This window comes from Ursus americanus, chromosome 1, assembly GCF_024610735.1.
Source record: "Ursus americanus isolate L20-20 chromosome 1, mUrsAme1.1.p, whole genome shotgun sequence".
NCBI lineage: Eukaryota > Metazoa > Chordata > Mammalia > Carnivora > Ursidae > Ursus > Ursus americanus.
In genome coordinates this window covers 87,445,542-87,463,816 of record NC_142127.1, presented here as the reverse complement: position 1 = coordinate 87,463,816, position 18,275 = coordinate 87,445,542, and the positions used below count along the sequence as shown (strand labels likewise).

The window sequence follows — 18,275 nt, the reverse complement described above, 5'->3', positions numbered from 1 at the left end:
AAGCTATAGCCCTTCTGCCTGCAAGTGGGATAGAACCTCCATTCAGGTCACTGTCTCCCTGTGTGGCTTTTCTCCTTCTTAGTTCAATAAAGACAATTTGTTGGTTTAAGAGTGTTTATTAATCTCAACCACCTTCTCCTTCCAGACTTCTTTTACCTGCCATTCCCAAATCCCAAGATTGACAGGCCATGTCTTTGTTTTGGAAAGAACCCAGGTACTGAGGCCAGTGTCCTCATATCTAAAGGTACTTTGTGTAATAAATCACTGTCCCGCAAGGTTACTAGGAAACCTGAGTTTCAAGGGATTACTTTGAAAACCAAGGTGCTTAAATGACCTTGTTTTCTCCACTGAAGAAGATAATTCTATTGTGGGGGGAAAAAGGATTGACAAGGAAGGTGGCACCAGTTGCCCACATATTTATATACCTATGGATGAGAACATGGACCACCCAGTCTTACCCATATTCCCAAGCATGTGTATATGGGTCCCCAAACTGGAAACAGCTATGAGAGGATTTGCTAATTAGCATCATGTTTACACATTTATTGTCAACTATAATTACTTGTTTATTAGAACAGAGGCTTCCCTGTTTATTACAGTCATTATGGTTTGTCAGTAAGAGATAATGTGCTTGAATTTCACAAGTATGTATGAATTGCACAAATCTTGCCAGTCCTAGCTAGGACCAACTCTCAATGAAAACGCTCAGAGAAGATAATTCTCAAGGAGGCACAGAATTTTATCTCAGCTAATAAAAAGTTATCCTGTCCAACAGAACTGCAAACTTTCTCCTCAGCAAGGAATTTGTAGCAAGCTCCCTCCTACTTTCTGTAGCCTATGCTTCTGGTCAGTAGTGTTACTGCCTGGCACTGTGCTTGGCACTTACTTGGTATGTGCGTTCTTATCATTCTCATCACACCTTCTCACATAGGGATCCATGGTCCCATTTTCTAGATAAGGAAACTAAGGCTCAGAGAGGTCACATGACTTGCCCTGAGAGACACACCTAGGAGGAGCATCCAGGCCTTTCTTACTACAAAGCCCATGTCTTTGTTCATTCTACACACACACACTGCTCACACGCATGTTCCCCACATAAGTGAGTTGGAAGAGAATGTTGGCCGAGCTCATTTTTCTGGGGCACACAACCGCAGGGGTGTATGTAAAGGGGAATTGCTGGGTGACAGGACCATGACGTAGAGTCCCAAGATTAGAAAGCAGAGCCGAGGTGTGACAGACATGTTAGTGTAGGGGAGCTGGTGATGGGAGGAGGTTGTGTTGTTTGCTGAAGATGTTAGAAAACATGATTCCCAGCTGGAAACTGAGAAGACCAAAATTTATTCATTTGGCTGTTATGGGTGGGGTTGGACAATCAGGACATTAAAAATCACTAGTTAGGTTTCTGATTATTTGTAAACCTTTCTGTTTTTGCAGATGCTTTGGGTGGTGGTGATAGGAGGCAGAGGTTGCAGCGTGGAAAGCATGCCATGCCTTGAGCGGCCTCTGGCTGTGTCAGCACAAGGAGTCAGGGGTCACTACAACTGTAAGGGGCATAGCCAACTGTTGAGAGCTCACTATGTGCCAGACACCATGTTGAGCGCCTACATCAATTTTCTCATTTAATCTTTATATCACGCTGCAAGGTTGTTTCTATTTTGTGTACAGATGAGGATGCGGGCACAGAAGCGTTGAGTAAGGTGGCCAAGGTCACACAACCACGAACTATCAGATTCTAGATCAGTGTCCCACCTTATCTGCACTCACAGAATTCCGAGACACGCCCATACACTATACGCTTTATTATCCTGACTCCAGTGTATGCGAATGCGTCCTGGATTTCAAGAGGCAAATTTGTGTTTTCTTACTTTCTTATATTGAGGTATTTACTTACACAGGAAAGTGCACAGATCTGAAGTGGATAGCTTAACGGATTTTTATACAGTTAAATACTCATGTGACAGCTCTCTATATTCACAGCTATATCTAATCTGAAAAGGTAGAGATGATAAATATTGCCGGAAGTGAAGATACAATTTTAAAATTTCCAGGTGGTATTGTTTAGAGTATAGTGATATAGCAAGCACATGGATAGCACTACGTGCATCTTCATGGTATAGTTTACGGAGCTCAGGTCTTCCCTCTTGGAGGGCATATGAATCCAGGCACTCGGGATGTATGAAGTGCAAGGTGGCATAAATCAGGATACTAAGGGGCTTTCTTTGGTTTCTATTAACTCTGTTCCACATCTCATGCACAGATAAACTTTTGTGCTCTCCACATAGGAGAGACGACATATCCAGCTAATTTCCCAGGACAAGGATGGTATATAAATTCAAGGTTTTATTATTGCTATGTATGTATCTGAAAATCAATATTTCTATCTGTCTGGCTATCGATCTACATGTGCACATCAGGCAGCCATTTAAAATAGGCTCTTTTTAAAGCCACGTTGCATTAAGTGATTTCTCTGTTAAAATGGGTTATACATAGCAGATGGCTAAAGTTTGCAGGGCGTGGGTATCGTTGTACTTGTGTGAACTGGGGGGGGGTGTTCATGGTATAAATACAGATGATATTTCTGCTTGGGATTACATATGTATGTGTACATCTCAGGTGCCTATAATTCCATGCATAGTCACATGTCACTGGAATAAGACAATAAGTTCCCAAAGAGGGTTGGTTGGTGAAGGGCTTTGTCCCCACAAAGGACAAAAGCCCTCATGTTCTGGGACCAGGTGTGGGGTGGACACATCAAAGGCACACCCAGTGGAGCTTGGGGAATCTTCAGCTGAGACCACTTCTTCCTTTGTCCAAGGATGATTCTGAGCAGGCAACTGCCCTCTCAGCACAATTGAGAAGCAGCTTCTGTCTTTCATGTCCACTGCCTCATTGCAGGCTTTTTGAATATTTAATAATACAATTTGCCTTCCCAGAAACAGAGCTTGGAGAAGCTTGAGCAGACATTGGTACAGTAGGTGAGCAGGAGGGCTGTGATGACATGGAGCAGGCTGGCAGTCATTCCCCTCCAGGAGCATCCTCAAACTGAAAAGCCCAACAGATGGCTCTGAGCTAAGAATGTGGCCGGGAAAGGAGGCCATGCAGGTGGTTCCAGGCACCAGGCAGGAGGCTTAGAGGGGAAGGGGAAGTGCTGAGCTGGTATCAAGTGACCATGGCATGTGGTGAGAGGGAAACCAGAGACTTATTTTCCACAAATGTATAAGAGCTTGGCTCAAATTCAGGCTACTGCAGTGTATTTCACTGAATGGCGAAGCTGGAATGAACCACATCATTCTTCTGATCCCAAGCTGACATTTTACGGAGTGGAAAACTGAGACCCAGAGAATAACTGATCTCTGAAGTCACACAGCTGATTAGAGGGCAAGCTGTTTTTATAACCCAGGAGTCTGTTTCCATTTTTGGAATGGTTGGGTTATGCTGCAGTAACAAACAGCACCACATTTCCAGTTTCTTAACACAGTAAATGTTTATTTTGCCTTTCCACCAAGTTAGTGCAGGTCTGAGGTCTGAGCGACTCTGCAGGGCGGCTCCCTTCATGTAGTGCTCAGCAGTGCAGCCTGCTTTAATCTTATGGCATCCCAGCTCAACACATGCTACCGTGACTGCAGAGGCAGAGGTATCAGGATTGAAGATCACATGCTGGCTCTGAAATGTGTCAGCCTGGGAGTACTTTGCCACTTGAAGTCACAACCCATTGAAAACACTAGTCACAAAACCCTCCCCTCTTGCAAAGAGAGGTGGGAAATACAGTTTTCCATGTATCCAGGAAAGGGAAGAGAATCAGAAATATTGGTGACTACTGGAATTAATGACCATCGTCATGTATTAGCTGTTTGATCTTGGGCAAGTTGCTTAATTCTCTGAGCTCAGTTTCCTCTTCTATAAAGTGGGGGAAATGATAATATCTAACCCACATGCTTTTTTGGTACAGATTAAATGAGATAAAGCATATGAAGTGCTTGACACAGTGTCTGGCATCTTGTAAGTGTTCAAGAAATGGTCTACCTCTAGCTCTTTCCCTACTCAGCAACAAGAGTGACCTTTTAAAAATAGGAATCTATTACCTAAAATCCTTTAGTGGCTTCCCAGTTCATTTAGAATTAAATGCAATCTCTCTCACCATTGTTACAGTCTCTACATGATATAACTCTTGTTCTCCTCTCCAGTTTCATCTTCCATCACCTCTTCTCATTCTTTAGCCTCCCATTGCTTTGGCCTTCTCTCTATTCCCTTAAGAAACTACACCATTCCCACCTCAAGCTCTGTGCTTTCTCCTTCTCTAACTGGAGCACTGCCAGATCTTCACATCATTAGTTCCTCTTCACGTCTTAGATCTAAATTCAAGAAGCCTTCCCTACCCTCACCATCTATTTCCCTCCAGTCTACACACAGGCTAGTGGGTCATTCCCTATCACATTACCCTGTTTAATTTCTTTATTATTATTATTGTTGTTGTTGTTGTTGTTGTTGTTTTAAGTAAGCTCCATGCCCATGTGGAGTCCAATGTGGGGCTTGAACTCATGAACTTGAAGTTAAGACCTAAGGGGAGATCAAGTTGCATGCTTAGTGGACTGAGCTACCCAGAGGCCCCATAACCTGTTTAGTTTCTTTCTAGCACTATCACCATATGAAATTAACTTATTTATTTGTCTACTTCTCTGTTTTGCACACTGGGATGAGAACTTTGTGAGAGCAAGGCCTTCATCTATCTTTCTTCCTATTGTATCCCCGTCACTGAGAACGGTCCAGAACTCCAGAGGTGAATGCACAAATCTCTCCTCAGCACTTTTCTGTATCATTATGTTCCCTTTTTTCGATGTCTATTTGGAACTTGCTCCTTCCTCAATCATGTCTGAAGAAGAATATCAACTCCGAGCAGGGAAGTGGCCACCCTGCCCACGTAACAGCTGGTAACTGGAGTGTGGGGCCTGACTTTGAGCTTTATCTTCTAAATCAGTTTCTCCACAGCAAACTCAAGTACCACCTGTTTCAGAATTGCCCAATGAACTAGTAGAAAATACATACCCTAAGTCTATAATAGACAAAGAAGTCAAAATCTCTGGAGGCGAGAGTCTACTGGGAAATCTGCACTTTTAACAAGCACCACAGGTCATCTTAGAGGCATACTTAGGCTTCAGAGGAGCTCTCTTAGGTCTTAAGTTCAGTCTACCAACTAAGCATACAAAATACTTTTGCTTTTTCCTGGTGAGTTCTCACATTTATACTTACATTGTCTTGTGAATTATCAAACTGTCTCTCTGAGGCCAGAGTAGAGTGCCTTGGGGCACAGAAAGCATGGGCGCAATGACTGATGTTCTCAGTGCCCTTATGTAAGTGTTATCAATTGCTGTGTAAGAAATTACCCCCAAACTTAGTGTGTTTCTCACATTTGGGACACCTTTTTGCTCATTAGAAACTCCTTGAGAAGAACAGGGTAGGGTGACATGAGTCAGGGGCAGAAGTAGAAGAGAAAATTAAAATCCATTTCAGATGACCCCTTACCAGTGGCTCAGTGAAAGGCTTAGATAAGGAGGAGACTGAGGCTGTAATAATTGCTCTAGATTCTTGAGATCCACAATTGAAAGAGGTCTCTGGCTTGGCATAATGTCTTTGGTGATGATGATGATGGTCATAATCCATTTAACAAGTATTGAGCACCTACTACATGCCATCACTGACCTAGGCACATGGGATTGAAATGAAACAAACAAACAAAAAATTCCTGCCCCATGAGCTCAAATTCTAGAAAAGGAAATGGAAGGCAATGATGCTAGCTAGCATCTCCTTTCCTGTCCAAAGCATTTCCTTCTCATGAGTTCTTAGTCATGAGGGGCTTAGGCTACACCAAGTCCTCAGGTTCAGTGAGGGATTTCCAAAACTTTATTTCTTCCAAGGCTTGCAGATGGGTATCTATTCAAATACTCGTGTATTTCCTTACATGCCGGGAAATGGACTCTGGTTAAGAGGTAGATGTCTCTCTATGTGTGTGTTGGGGTGGGGGCTGTGATAGAGTACAGAGGGTTTAAAACAACCACATTGATCTCATAGATTCTGTAGATCAGGAATTCGGGCACAGTGAAGCTGCGTCCTCTGGCTCAGCTTCTTTCGTGAGGCTGCAGTCAAACTGTTGGCCAGGGCTACAGTTATCTCAAGGCTCAACTGGGGAAGGATTCATTTCCAAGCTCACTCATATGATTGTTGGCTAGATTTGGTGCCTCGTGGGCTGTTGGACTAAGGGCCCTGGTTCCTTGCTGGCTGTTGGCTGGAAGCTATCCTCAGTTCCCTGCCATGTAGGGCCTCTCCATAGTGCAGCTCACAACATGGGAGCTGGTTTCCATCAGAGTGGGCAAATGAGAAGAGCCAGAGAGAGAATGAGAGCAAGATGAAAGTCAGTCTTTTGTAATCTGATCTCTGAAGTGATATGCCATCACTTTTGCTGTATTCTATTTACTAGAAGCAAGTCACTAGGTCCAGCCCACACTCAAAAGGAGGGAATTACACAAAGACTTGACTACCAGGAGATGGGGATCATTGGGAACCCTTTTGGAGGCTGCCTTAGCCTGAGTTTTAAACATGGGACACAATACGGCAGACAGATAATAACTGTGTGGGAATTCTATGTGGCATGGAAATTTAATTTAAAAGGCACTGTTGGGGCGCCTTGGTGGCGCAGTCGTTAAGCGTCTGCCTTCGACTCAGGGCATGATCCCGGCGTTCTGGGATCGAGCCCCACACCAGGCTCCTCCACTAGGAGCCTGCTTCTTCCTCTCCCACTCCCCCTGCTTGTGTTCCCTCTCTCGCTGGCTGTCTCTGTCAAATAAATAAATAAATAAATAAATAAATAAATAAATAAATAAATCTTTAAAAATAAATAAATAAAAGGCACTGTTGCATCATAAGAAGAGCATAGACTTTAGGTTGAGAGAGGCCTGTCAGTTTTGGTGTTAGAATCTCAGCTTTGGTATACACCAACCGTATGATCTTAGACTTAGTTATTCTGAGCCTCAGTTTTCTCACCCCCAAAATGTGGAAAATACCCACTTACTAAAGAGTTTTAAAAATTAAAAAAATCACTTGGGTAAGGCATTTATTAAAATGCATTTTCCCAGGTCCTCCTCAAGAAATTCTTATTTAGTAGACCTAGGTGGCACCTAAGAATTTCTATTTTTAATAAACACGCAGGTATTTCTAAGTATGTATGAAAAAGGTATGTGGTCAGTACATGGTAGCTATTAATATTTTGCTTAACTTTAATTCTGCAATTATTCTTGAGGAACTATATGTTTGAAGAGATCCAACTGATAGAGTAGAAAGCAAACTATACTGAAGATAGAAGATGTAGGAGTTTGAGCTCTTGTCTGACACTTACTTTGTGGGATCTTGGGCACAGAGCCACCTAATCTTTCTGGACCTCTTTTTTTTTTTTTTTTTTTTAATTTTCTTTCCAGCCTCTGTAAAATGCCTTCCAGCCTGAGTACTCTCTGTCTAGATAAAGAAGAAACAACAGCATTAGTATGGGATCACTTTAGCACTCCCCTGGTTGGAGAAGCAAGAGCAATGGAACTCCATAATAAGCCTTTTCTGAAATCTTCATCTCCTAATATTTATTCCTGAAGACTATTTCTTGGAGCCTCTCATTCTTCTATGCTTCTAATTCATGTGACCCCAGCATCTCTGTATGTAATGAATATATCTGAAAAACAACCTCGTTTATAAGAATAAATCTATTAAGGAGCTAAGAACTTTCTGGCATGAAATGAAAAATATTGATTGCTTCTCACCTGTTAGCAATGAAATCTCATCCAGTTAATTAACCTGCTCAGAGATAAAGTTTATTACTGCCCTTCACCTTCAGCTCCAAATCTTTAAAACCATTAAAACAAGTAACTGGTCAATGAGTAAATCTTCTCCCAGATTAGCATTCAGGCCTTCTGTGATCTGGCTCAAGCCTACCTTTCAAACTTGACTTCCAGCTGCTTAATTTCAGGCACCTACTGCTCCAGTCAAATGGAAGAACTAAAGTATTCAGCATCCCCTCCTCTGAATTCTACATATCTTAACTCAGTTCAAATGTCACTTTTTGAGAAAGGCTCTCTTGGAGCTCTGGCGTCTCCACTTCTCCCCACCTCTCCCAATTGCTGCCAAGGCATAAACACAATTATCTCCTTATTTTAAACACTCCCCAAACTTTTTATACCTTTGTAGCGTTTATTATTTTGTACCTTATATTATGATTATGTACATATTTATAGTACTAGACTCTACTCTTGGAGATACAATTCCAACCAATCCATTTTTGTGTTGCCATCTTCCAACACAATGCCTTGCCTATGATTGGTGTTCAGTAAATGTTTTTTGAATACTTGAATGGAGACCCATTGATTTAACATTTTCTTTTTTTTTTTTTTTTTTTAAAGATTTTATTTATTTATTTGACAGAGATAGAGACAGCCAGAGAGAGAGGGAGCACAAGCAGGGGGAGTGGGAGAAGAAGAAGCAGGCTCATGGCGGAGGAGCCTGACGTGGGGCTCGATCCCAGAACGCCGGGATCACGCCCTGAGCCGAAGGCAGACGCTTAACCGCTGTGCCACCCAGGCGCCCCGATTTAACATTTTCTTTACTGTGGCTTTTACTCTTGGGGCTCACAACCATTGTTTCATCAACAGCATAAGGAGACTTTAACTCAGCGAGGTGTTTTTCAGGATTTACATAATATTCAAAACAGAGCCCTCAAGCCTTCCAGTATTTCTGAAGACAGCCCTGTTGTTGCTCCCTATCCTTAGCAGCTTTCTGTTTCTAGAAATCGTTTTCCTTTCAGTGGAAGGATTGGGAAAGACAGTCTTATGGATATCACCCCTTTCTATGACTCTGAATATAGGTTTCATATGGCTCTTCTATTTCCTGCCCCAATTTACTTGCACAACACACTTGAAACTAGTATTTTATGAGTATTAGTATTTTACAAGACCCTGAAATTCAATTTTAGGTAAAGCAGATATTCGGTCATGTCTGAGAGCACTCACGTGAATGTGTTTAGGTTGAAGGGGAGAAATAGGGTAGCTTCACTGAAACAAAAAGGCCCTTCTTTCATTCAGCATTCATTTTCTTGATCATGCACTAGGCTCTAGGCACTATGTTATATGCTGATGATACAAACATAAATACTGGTCCCTGCCTTCAAAGAGCTCGGTGTCTTATAGAGGGAGATGAATATATGATGAGATCATTATTATAGAGTGTGATTTGCACAACGTCAGAGTCAGGCACAGGGTGATGTGGTGCGCAGAGAATTTTCTTTGAGAGCAGATGGATTTTTGTAACAAAGAAGTTCTCCTTTGCAACAGAGTGGGTGTGCTGATATTAGTAATATACATATTATTTTGTAGTTGTTTTTGTAGTTATTTTTGTAGCATCCTCTTCCAACCACTCACCTTGGGCCAGGTGTCAGCATCCATGGTGGGTGTTGAGGCATGATTCATACAAGCAGCCACCCTGGCTTAATCAAGACCCAGACTTAGGTCCTTGCTCCTTAGAGCTTATAGGAATAAATCATTCAAGGAGATGGCAGCAAAGGGGTAGTTTTCTTATGATTCATAGGGCTGAACTTCATGCCAGTGATATTTTGGTGCAGAGATTTTGCATGCTTCTCTGTCTATGGCTCCAATATTTCTAAAGGCATTACCACAGCTGTGTAGATGACTCATTGGGTTAGCTTGTCCAAGTCTATGACCCAGGAGGTGTGTGTGTATTGAGCGGGGGTGAGGTTATGAAGAAAGGCAAGAAAGCAAGCCTAAGTTTTAAATGACCAAAGTCTACAGCTGTAAGTACTGAGTTATTTGTATAGACCACTTTGAGTTTTCTTTCTCTTGCTCTTCACATTTGGGGACACCTTACTACTCACTAGAAACTCCTTGACATGGATGGGGTAGGGTGACATGAGTCAGAAACAGAAATAAAAGAGGAAATTAAAATCCATTTCAAATTACCTCTTGTCAGCAGCTCAGTGAAAGGCTTGGATGGAGGGAGGCTGGAGATATTGGTTAGGAGGAGGCTGTAATATTGCTCTGGGTTCTTATGATTCACAATTGGAAGAGTTCTATAGCTTGGAGTAATGATGACTTTGATGATCGTGATGGTGGTCATATACCATTCAACAAATATGTATTGAGCACATACTACGTGCCATCACTGACCTAGGCACATAGGATTTAAATGGACCAAAACAGCAACAACAAACAAATCCTGACCTTTGGAGCTGAATTTCTGGAAGAAACTGGCAAAAATGGTGCTGGCATCCCCCTCCCTATTTGAAGCATTTTCTTCTCATGAGTTCTTAGTCATGAGGGACTTAGTCTCCACCAAGTCCCAGAGTTAGTGAGAGAATCACAAAACTTTATTTTTTCCAAAGTCTGCAGACTGGTATCTGCTTACAATGTTTATGAGCAGGGAAGTGGACTCTGGTTGAGATGTAGAAAGCTCTGTGTATGCGCGTTGAGAGGGCTGGTGATAGTGTACATTGGGAAGAAATTCTACAATCTTACTATCCACACTGATACTTTCCAGCTGGGGGAAAATGTACCCTGAATTGCTCCTTTCCACCCCACTTGCCTTTCTCCCTTTCTTGCTCCCTCCTCCCTTCCTTCCTAAATCCCTCCCTAGCCTCCTTCCTTCCCTTTCCCTTGGTCCCTCCCCATCCCCTTCCTTTGAACAGTTCTTCTCCTCTCTCTCTCTCTCCCTAGCCTCTTTTCCTCTTGGCCCCTTTCCCTCCTCCATCCCTCCGCGGCGTCTGCGTCAGGCCCCTACTTGCGTGACGCGCGGGGTCTGGGTGGGAGCTGTCCACTCGCCTGGGGTGCTGAATGCAGCAGCGGCGGCCGCGGCGGCAGCAGCGGCAGAGATAGCTGAGAGCCTTCTCCGCTGCAAGAACCTTGTTTCCATTTCTCGGACGGTCAGCTCACCGCCCCGCCACCTCCCTTCCAGCACCACCCCTTTGGGAACTGAGCCAGGGGGGCAGCAGTCGCGGCGGCGGGTGCTGAGCAACGGCGGAAGACGAGACAACACCTGGCAGCAGCCTGGAATCTGATTTGCTTCCTCTCGCCTTTTATAAGAGATATATTTATATACGGCTTTGAGGAGTCGCGAGGACCAAGCCGGAGCCAAGTGCTGGCTGTCTCCCACCTCGGCCACACTGCTTCGTTTCCCCCTCCCTACCTGCAACTGGCACCGCAAACAAGCCTTACCTCGTTGCATCTGCGAGGAGGTAGCAACAGCGAGCCCAACCAGCCGGAGGCAGCGGAGAGGAGGGAGGGGCGTGGGGGGGTGGCAGAGAGCCGGCCGAGGCCGCCCTTGGTGGGGGTAGCGGGGGCAGAGCTGCCGTGAAGACCCGGCAGCCGCCCTCCTCCACCCCCACCTCTCCAGAAGCACTCTTTCCTGATTATTTGAGAACCGAATTATTATTCTTCCACTAGTTTTATTTCATTTTTTATTGCCCCCCCCATCCTCACTCCCCAGCCGCCCCCACCCCTACGCCTGCCTCGCCTCTGGTTGCATGGCAGCGCTGCCCGGGCGCGGGGGCTCAGAGCCGGCCCCCAGGGAAGGAGGAGGAGGATCATGAAGCCGGGAGTCGCGGCCGCGCCGGACGGCGAGCAGCAGCCAGAGGACGAGCCGGAGCAGCCCCCGCCCCGGAGACACCGGGACGCCGAGCAGCATTCACTGCCGCCGCCACAGCAGCATCGGCGGCCACGGGCAGACTCGGAGCAAGAGGAGGAGGGCGACAACGGCCCAGAAGAGGAAGAGAAGGCGCGGCCACTCACCCGCCCGGATCTGCCCTTCTCCCAGCCTTTGCCCCTCGCCCAAAGGGACCTTTGATGGAGCCAAAGGGAAGGGGCCGCGGATTTACAGACTGCCGCAGGGGTGGGCTGGGGGCTGAGATCATGTAACTACTCCTTCCTCTGGTCTCTTCCCACACGCCCCTTTTCTCTACCCCTTCTCTCTGCTCCACTGCCTCCTGTCCCCTATACACACACCCTTCCTTTAGCCAGGATCTTAATGCTCAGGAAGGACGCGGCTCTGCAAGGGTTAAAGGATCTTTTCTTTTTTCGCCTTTTCTTTCTCCTTCCTCAGTCCATTATTTTCCCACTTCTGTTCTCCTAATTGGCTTTTCCCTCTTCTGTGCAGCCTTTTGGCTGCAGAGGCAAAGCACAAGCCCCTTGCCCAATTTCACCTGCAATCCCTCCCCGCCCCGCAATAGCTCTCTTAAAAGCAACTCTGGTGCTTCTGGGGATTAATTGCCCCAGTTTTCTGCCCAGGAGAATTAAAACTTCTCCCAACCTCCTCTCCTCCCCACCTACCCACCCACCCCCCACAACCAGTCTCCTGCTACCTGAGGAAAACTATCTTTTCTCTCTGCACATGCAGTACTCAATTTTTCACTGAGCTGTTTTGCCCTAAGCCCAGTTCAGTCCACTCCGAATTTGATTTATAATCTTCCCCACCCTTTTATACAAAAGAAAAGAGATTTCTTACTGCCTAGGAATTTGAGAGGAACTGAAAATATCTTCTCTTGGGAAACTTTCTGACAACTAGACCTTGATCTCAAGGCCCAAAGAGCCCTTCCTCAAATTTTTTTCTTTTATCCCTCTTCCCCTGCCATACCCCCAAGTCAAAGGCAAAAAGGAGAGACACCCTGAGCAAAGCTAAGGTTGGTGGGGGGGGGGGGGCAGGGGGAGGCAAGAGAACCTTTTTTGTTGTTGTCTGGCTTTCCAGGGAGAGTTCAGAACCAGTGACTCACAGTTCTCAGTCCTGGGGGCAATTGATCGGCTACTTTGAGGGGGTGTAAGAGGAGCCAGTGAGAAAGCAGTTCTCCCCCCCCCCCCATAACACAGCTCTGCTGTGGACCCCCCAAAACAATTCTACTCTCTTTCTCTGAAAAGACTCCAGCTGCCCCTCCTGGGCTCTTTGCTTCCACTGGGCACATGCTGATGCCCCTGAGTGGGCTGCTCTGGTGGTGGTGCTGCTGCTGCTGCTGTGCCTGGTACTGCTCTGGATTGTGTGCCCCGGCTCCCCAGATGTTGCGCCACCAGGGTCTCCTCAAGTGCCGCTGCCGCATGCTCTTCAATGACCTGAAGGTTTTCCTACTGCGGCGCCCCCCTCCAGCGCCCCTGCCCATGCACGGCGACCCCCAGCCTCCCAGTTTGGCGGCCAACAACAACACCCTTCCGGCTCTGGGTGCCGGGGGGTGGGCAGGCTGGAGGGGTCCGCGAGAAGGGGTGGGCAGGGAGACCACGCCTCTGCCACCTCTACCACCTTTGCCACCTTCTTCTGTGGAAGATGACTGGGGTGGCCCAGCCACAGAGCCGGCCACCTCACTGCTCAGCAGTGCCTCCTCAGATGACTTCTGTAAGGGGAAGGCTGAGGATTGCTACTCCTTGGGCAGCAGTCTGGACAGTGGCATGAGGACCCCGCTCTGCCGCATCTGCTTCCAGGGGCCAGAACAGGTGAGACCCTTTTTCCCTTTTCCTGCTGCCTTACGGTGTCTCCAGATCTTGCAGATTACTACTCGCCTGCTTACCTTGGGGAACCGCTGTGCTGTCTCTAGTGTGAGGAATATACGTTTTAAGGGCTCCTCAATGATGCTTCTTGTGGTTAAGTTTGCCCAAAAGGTGTCTGGTTCCTGGTAGAGCGTGTTTGGTGACTCAGTTGTACCCCAGTTTTTGCATTTTTCCTTCCAATGCTAGTGTCTTCAGTTCCATCCAAAAATTCCATAAGCATCCTCAGAATAGAAGATTCAGAAGTCAGAAGTGATAACATGAAGGAACTTGGTGATACATTCATGCTTGTGGCCAAGATATCTTTTTATCTGATTTGTTGTTACCGACATTTCCCCCAACCCATCTTCAGTCCCAGATCCAAACATCTTCCCTCTTCAGAGGGAAATGTGCAGAGATCATCTCCTCTTTCCCTATTCTTATAGACTGACACACAACAAGCCTGACCCTATTCTTTCACTTTGAACTACCCCCTCCCATATTACACTGACATCCTCAGCAGCATGTTTTAGTCAGTGAGGAAGAAATGGGGAGAGATTCTAGGTCCAAGAAGTCTCTACAGTTTGCTAAGATATTTCTTGGCAGACTCAAGTTTTTTCCTAGGTTGAGAGCAAATAGGCAAGCAGGTTGAGAGTGAGTTTAAGGGATATGCAGAAGGAGGTAAGGAACCTTGTCATATCTACTCCCCTTCTCAGGCCTGAAGCACATCAACTTAGAATATCCCTTAAACCCTCCCCATCTCGGACAGGGGATGCCAAGTACAATCACGGACCAGTCTTCCTAAGTCTGAAGGTCCTCCCTTCCCTGTTCATTCAGATTTTCACAGATAGACTCACCCCAGCCCTTCCAGCTCCACTTCCAATCTAGTGTCTGCTAGAGGCTGGAGATAGTACGTGGACATTCTCCTAGAGTCATGAATTATGGCAACACTTAGAATCCCAGTTAGAAAAGCATCACCTGAAAAATCTGATCTAGTTAGTGATGCTGGAGAAGGAACACTAAACTGCACCTTGGTCAGAGTTCTGTGTTTGCATCAGCCACTTTTTCAGTAGCTTCCCAGAAGTGGAGGGAAGACTTCTGGGTGCTTCCTGAACAAGGGGCAGAGCAGTAGGATGCCATGCCAGTGATCCTGAGGGGGCTCTGGCTCTTGCTGAAGGCTTGCTCTATGAGGGACAGGTTTAGCTGATATTTTCATTCATTTTATGTTTGCTCTGAATGGGCAACATACTTCAGGGACAGAAGATGACTGGGGCCACAGCCTCGGCATTATAAGAGGAGGTGATGTAGATCTCAGTGTGAATAAATGTTTCTAAGGGGCTAAGGGCTGGGTTCCTCCTTCTTGTAACTAGGCTTACTGAAGTCCCAAATGAAGTCCCGTCCAGAGTTGAGGACTCTTGTAGGTGAGGAGGTCCAGGGTGCCTGCTCAGTGCCCTTCTTCCAGCCCTTCTCTCCACTTCCATTGGTGGGCGCAAGGTGGAGTGGCTTGGCTAAGAGCAAGAGTGAGGCCTCACTTTGGGATGCTCCTGATCAACCTTTTGCCCCAATCAGGAGCCTCATCTTTTCCAAAACAAAGAATTATTTAGCTTCCAAACTTCTTAAGCTGTTTTCTCCCATATGGGTTGGCTTAGGTCTGCATGTCACAGGGGCTGCTGGGAGTGTGGCTTCTGGCAAAAACACCCTTGTCTCTAGAAAACAGCAGGACTTGGAGCCTGTTCTGGATGGTATTTCACTGTGTGAACTTCTTCAAATCTCTTTATGCCTCTGGGCCCCTTTTCCAACTTCTGTGATTTAGAGGCACCTTTTTCTGTCCTCCTTTTTTCCTTGTAAGTGTGTTGGGAGGATTCAGAATATAATGAGCCTGAAAACATCTTGAAAGGGATTAAAATATAATGGCAGGTATTTTGATCATGGAAAAGCAGTATTTTGTTGAAAAAAAGAAGAAGAAAAGGATCTTAGGAACATTATGAAATACCCACACATAATATGGGGCCTGGGCAGAGGTTAGGAGCTTTCCTTTCTTGTTCATTATTTTTATGGTGTGTCCTAAATAAAGCACTGAATAAAAAAGCTAACACCAATAAAGGAATGGGCTCTATTATTATGTAGAAGGAATAGGGGCATAGTGTTGTTATTAAGAATGGATTAAGTCAAGCACTTCCTGCATATGATGATTACATTTTGGGGGCTTGCATTATTCCTGCAGGAGCCAGGAGGTTTTAATGAGATCGTGCTATAGTAGTGATAAGAGTAGCATGTGTTAGATATGAACATCTTTTCCCTCTTTTTACTCAATTTTCTTCACAGGATTTCAGTGAGGAAGGGCGACAAAGGGGAGATGGGGAAAACCCTCTAGAGTAGAAAGAGAGACAGACAGAAAGACAGAAAGTGAAGAGCTGAGATGTCAGTGTCTTATTTTCTGTTCAGGAAGCCAGCTGTCCAGCAATCCTGCACCTGTGTCTCTGAAGGGAGAGCAGTCTGCAAACTCAGTAGCTGAATGTCTTGGTCTTTTCTTTGCCCAAACAAAGGAACCAAACAGCTCCCTAGTCATTTGCCTGCTGCTCCAGGGGCTAAAACACTGCCCCAGAGGAAGACCTGATCTCTTCCTGACAAGGGCTTGTATATGGTAAAGGGCAACTGGAGGGTCCAACCACTTCCAGGTTTGCACGTGTCTATAATGGTCTTTACATTCATTCATTCCTGCATGCATGCATTTACTTTAAAAATGTTTATTGGGCACCCACAGTGTGCCAGATACTGTTTTAGGCACTGAGTATCCAGGAGTGAACAAAACAAGTGAGACCTCTGCTCTCCTGAAGCTGACATTCTAGTAGAGATGCAGAAACAGACCAGTCAACTCGTAGATAAATAAAGCGATTTCAGATGGTGTTGAGTACCATGATGAAAGTCAAACAGGATAATGAGCTAGACAAGAATGAAAGGGAAGGTTTGGGAAAGATGCAACTACATTAGAAAAAGTGACCAGGGACAGCCTTCCCACGAATGTGCCATCTGAGCTGGCCCCCTGAGAAGGACCCCCCTGATATGCAGGCCTGGGGGAAAAGCATTCCAGGTGGAGGAAATAGCAAGTTCAAAGACCTAAGTGTGAAGAAGCTTAGCATGTTTGAGAAACAGAAGAGAGGACAGGAGGAGGCAGACGGATGGTGTGTGAATAAATGCTTTGAGAGCCAACTTGGCTGCATGCTGGAAAGCTGACTGAGTAGCCACTCCCCTCCTCTCAGCCATTCATTCAGGTTGGACAGGGGTCAAGGACCCATGGAAGTGTGGGACAAGAGCCCAGCTGGCAGCTCTTCACTCTCTGTTTCTGGCTGAAGCAGCACTGGTTCACTTCGATGGACCATGGTGGGTAAGCTGAGGTCTCTGAAACCAGATGGCCCCAGTTCGAGGCCTGGACAAGTAGCACAGCCCCTCTGTGCTTTAGGTTCTTCCTTTGTAAGACAGGGATAATAGTGCTAGACCCCAACTAATGGTCATTCTGAGCATCAGATCAGTCAGCACGGTTAGAGCCATGCTGTCACAGTGTTTTGCTGTTATTATCTCAGAGGCTAGACAGTGCTCCCCCTGCCTCATTTAAAAGCAACAGTATGCCCCCAGCTCCCAGTCTAGGCCCTGGCTGTGATTGTGGTCTGGTGGTGGTAGTAGATTGCTCCTTGTGCACTCACAACCCTCTAGGCGTAGAGTACTGCTCCTCTGTTTCCATCATCAACAGTCTTTATTAAGTAAGTGCCTACCTATGCCTGCTGCTCTGCCGAGCAGGGTCTGGAGACACAGGGCCAATGGGGCCCTGCCCTCTGGGAGTTTCACAATCTAACCCAGACATCAGAGAGACTGATGGAGATCAAGAACACACAGGGGGTTGCAGGTGAATTATAGTAATATTGGATACAAGAAAGAGATGTGTGCTTAAAAGCGGCTAGTGTGTGGGGTGCTTTTTCAGAGAGACAGGTGGGGGGAATGTGCTACCTTTTCCCCAATTAGTCAGAGAAGGCTTCTCTGTTGCTGCTGAAGACCAAGTGAGAAGCAATGGATGTAGGCTGAGTTTAGACAGCTGGAAGCAGAAGAGCTGTGAGACACAGGGATACCTCGACAGAAAGGTGAAACCATCTCCTAGGCAGGGTCAGCTGTGGAGCACCTAGAGGTGGGTACAAGGATCAAATCCACCACAGCAGTGGTGGTGGTGGGGCACCTGTTTTGGACCAAATGGAAAAGAGGAAATGAGTCTGGAAGAGATGAACAGGCTTGGCCTGTCTCCCTTATTCTTCCTGGGCTTTGCTTCCATGGAACTCCACATTCAGAAGGAGAAAGAGTAGTGTGAAATATTTTAGTCAGTGTTTTGGGTCCTGGGAGAGTAAGAGAAGAGCTTTGCAGTGCTCAAGGGAAACTGGAGATCCCAAGATGCTATGAGAACCCTGGGAATGGAGATCAAGTAGAGCATTTTAGGAGAGACCCATACAGTGTATTATTTTTTAGTGCTATGGTTCAATTTTACATTTGTTTGTGTCTGTGTATGATCATTTAATTAATATCAGTCTCCATGAAGAACAGACCCATCCCTAACATTTATGGACTCTAGAACAAGAGTATAGATAGAGGCTCACATACCATAAGCCAGAATACTTAGAAGTAATAAATCCAGATAACTGTTAAGTAAAACGAATTTTATCCTCCTATCCCAGCAAATAAAATGTCAAAACA

General features: G+C 45.8%; 1 protein-coding gene across 1 annotated transcript in view; it reads left to right on the top strand.

Annotated features, from left to right (window-relative positions):
- The first annotated feature begins 12,989 nt into the window (after positions 1-12,989).
- Positions 12,990-18,275, top strand: part of MARCHF4 (membrane associated ring-CH-type finger 4) — a 105,987-nt gene continuing 100,701 nt past the window's right edge. Inside the window, exon 1 of the mRNA XM_045806143.2 lies at positions 12,990-13,511. Within this exon, the coding sequence (XP_045662099.1) occupies positions 12,990-13,511 (522 nt within the window). The remainder of the gene's footprint in view (positions 13,512-18,275) is intronic.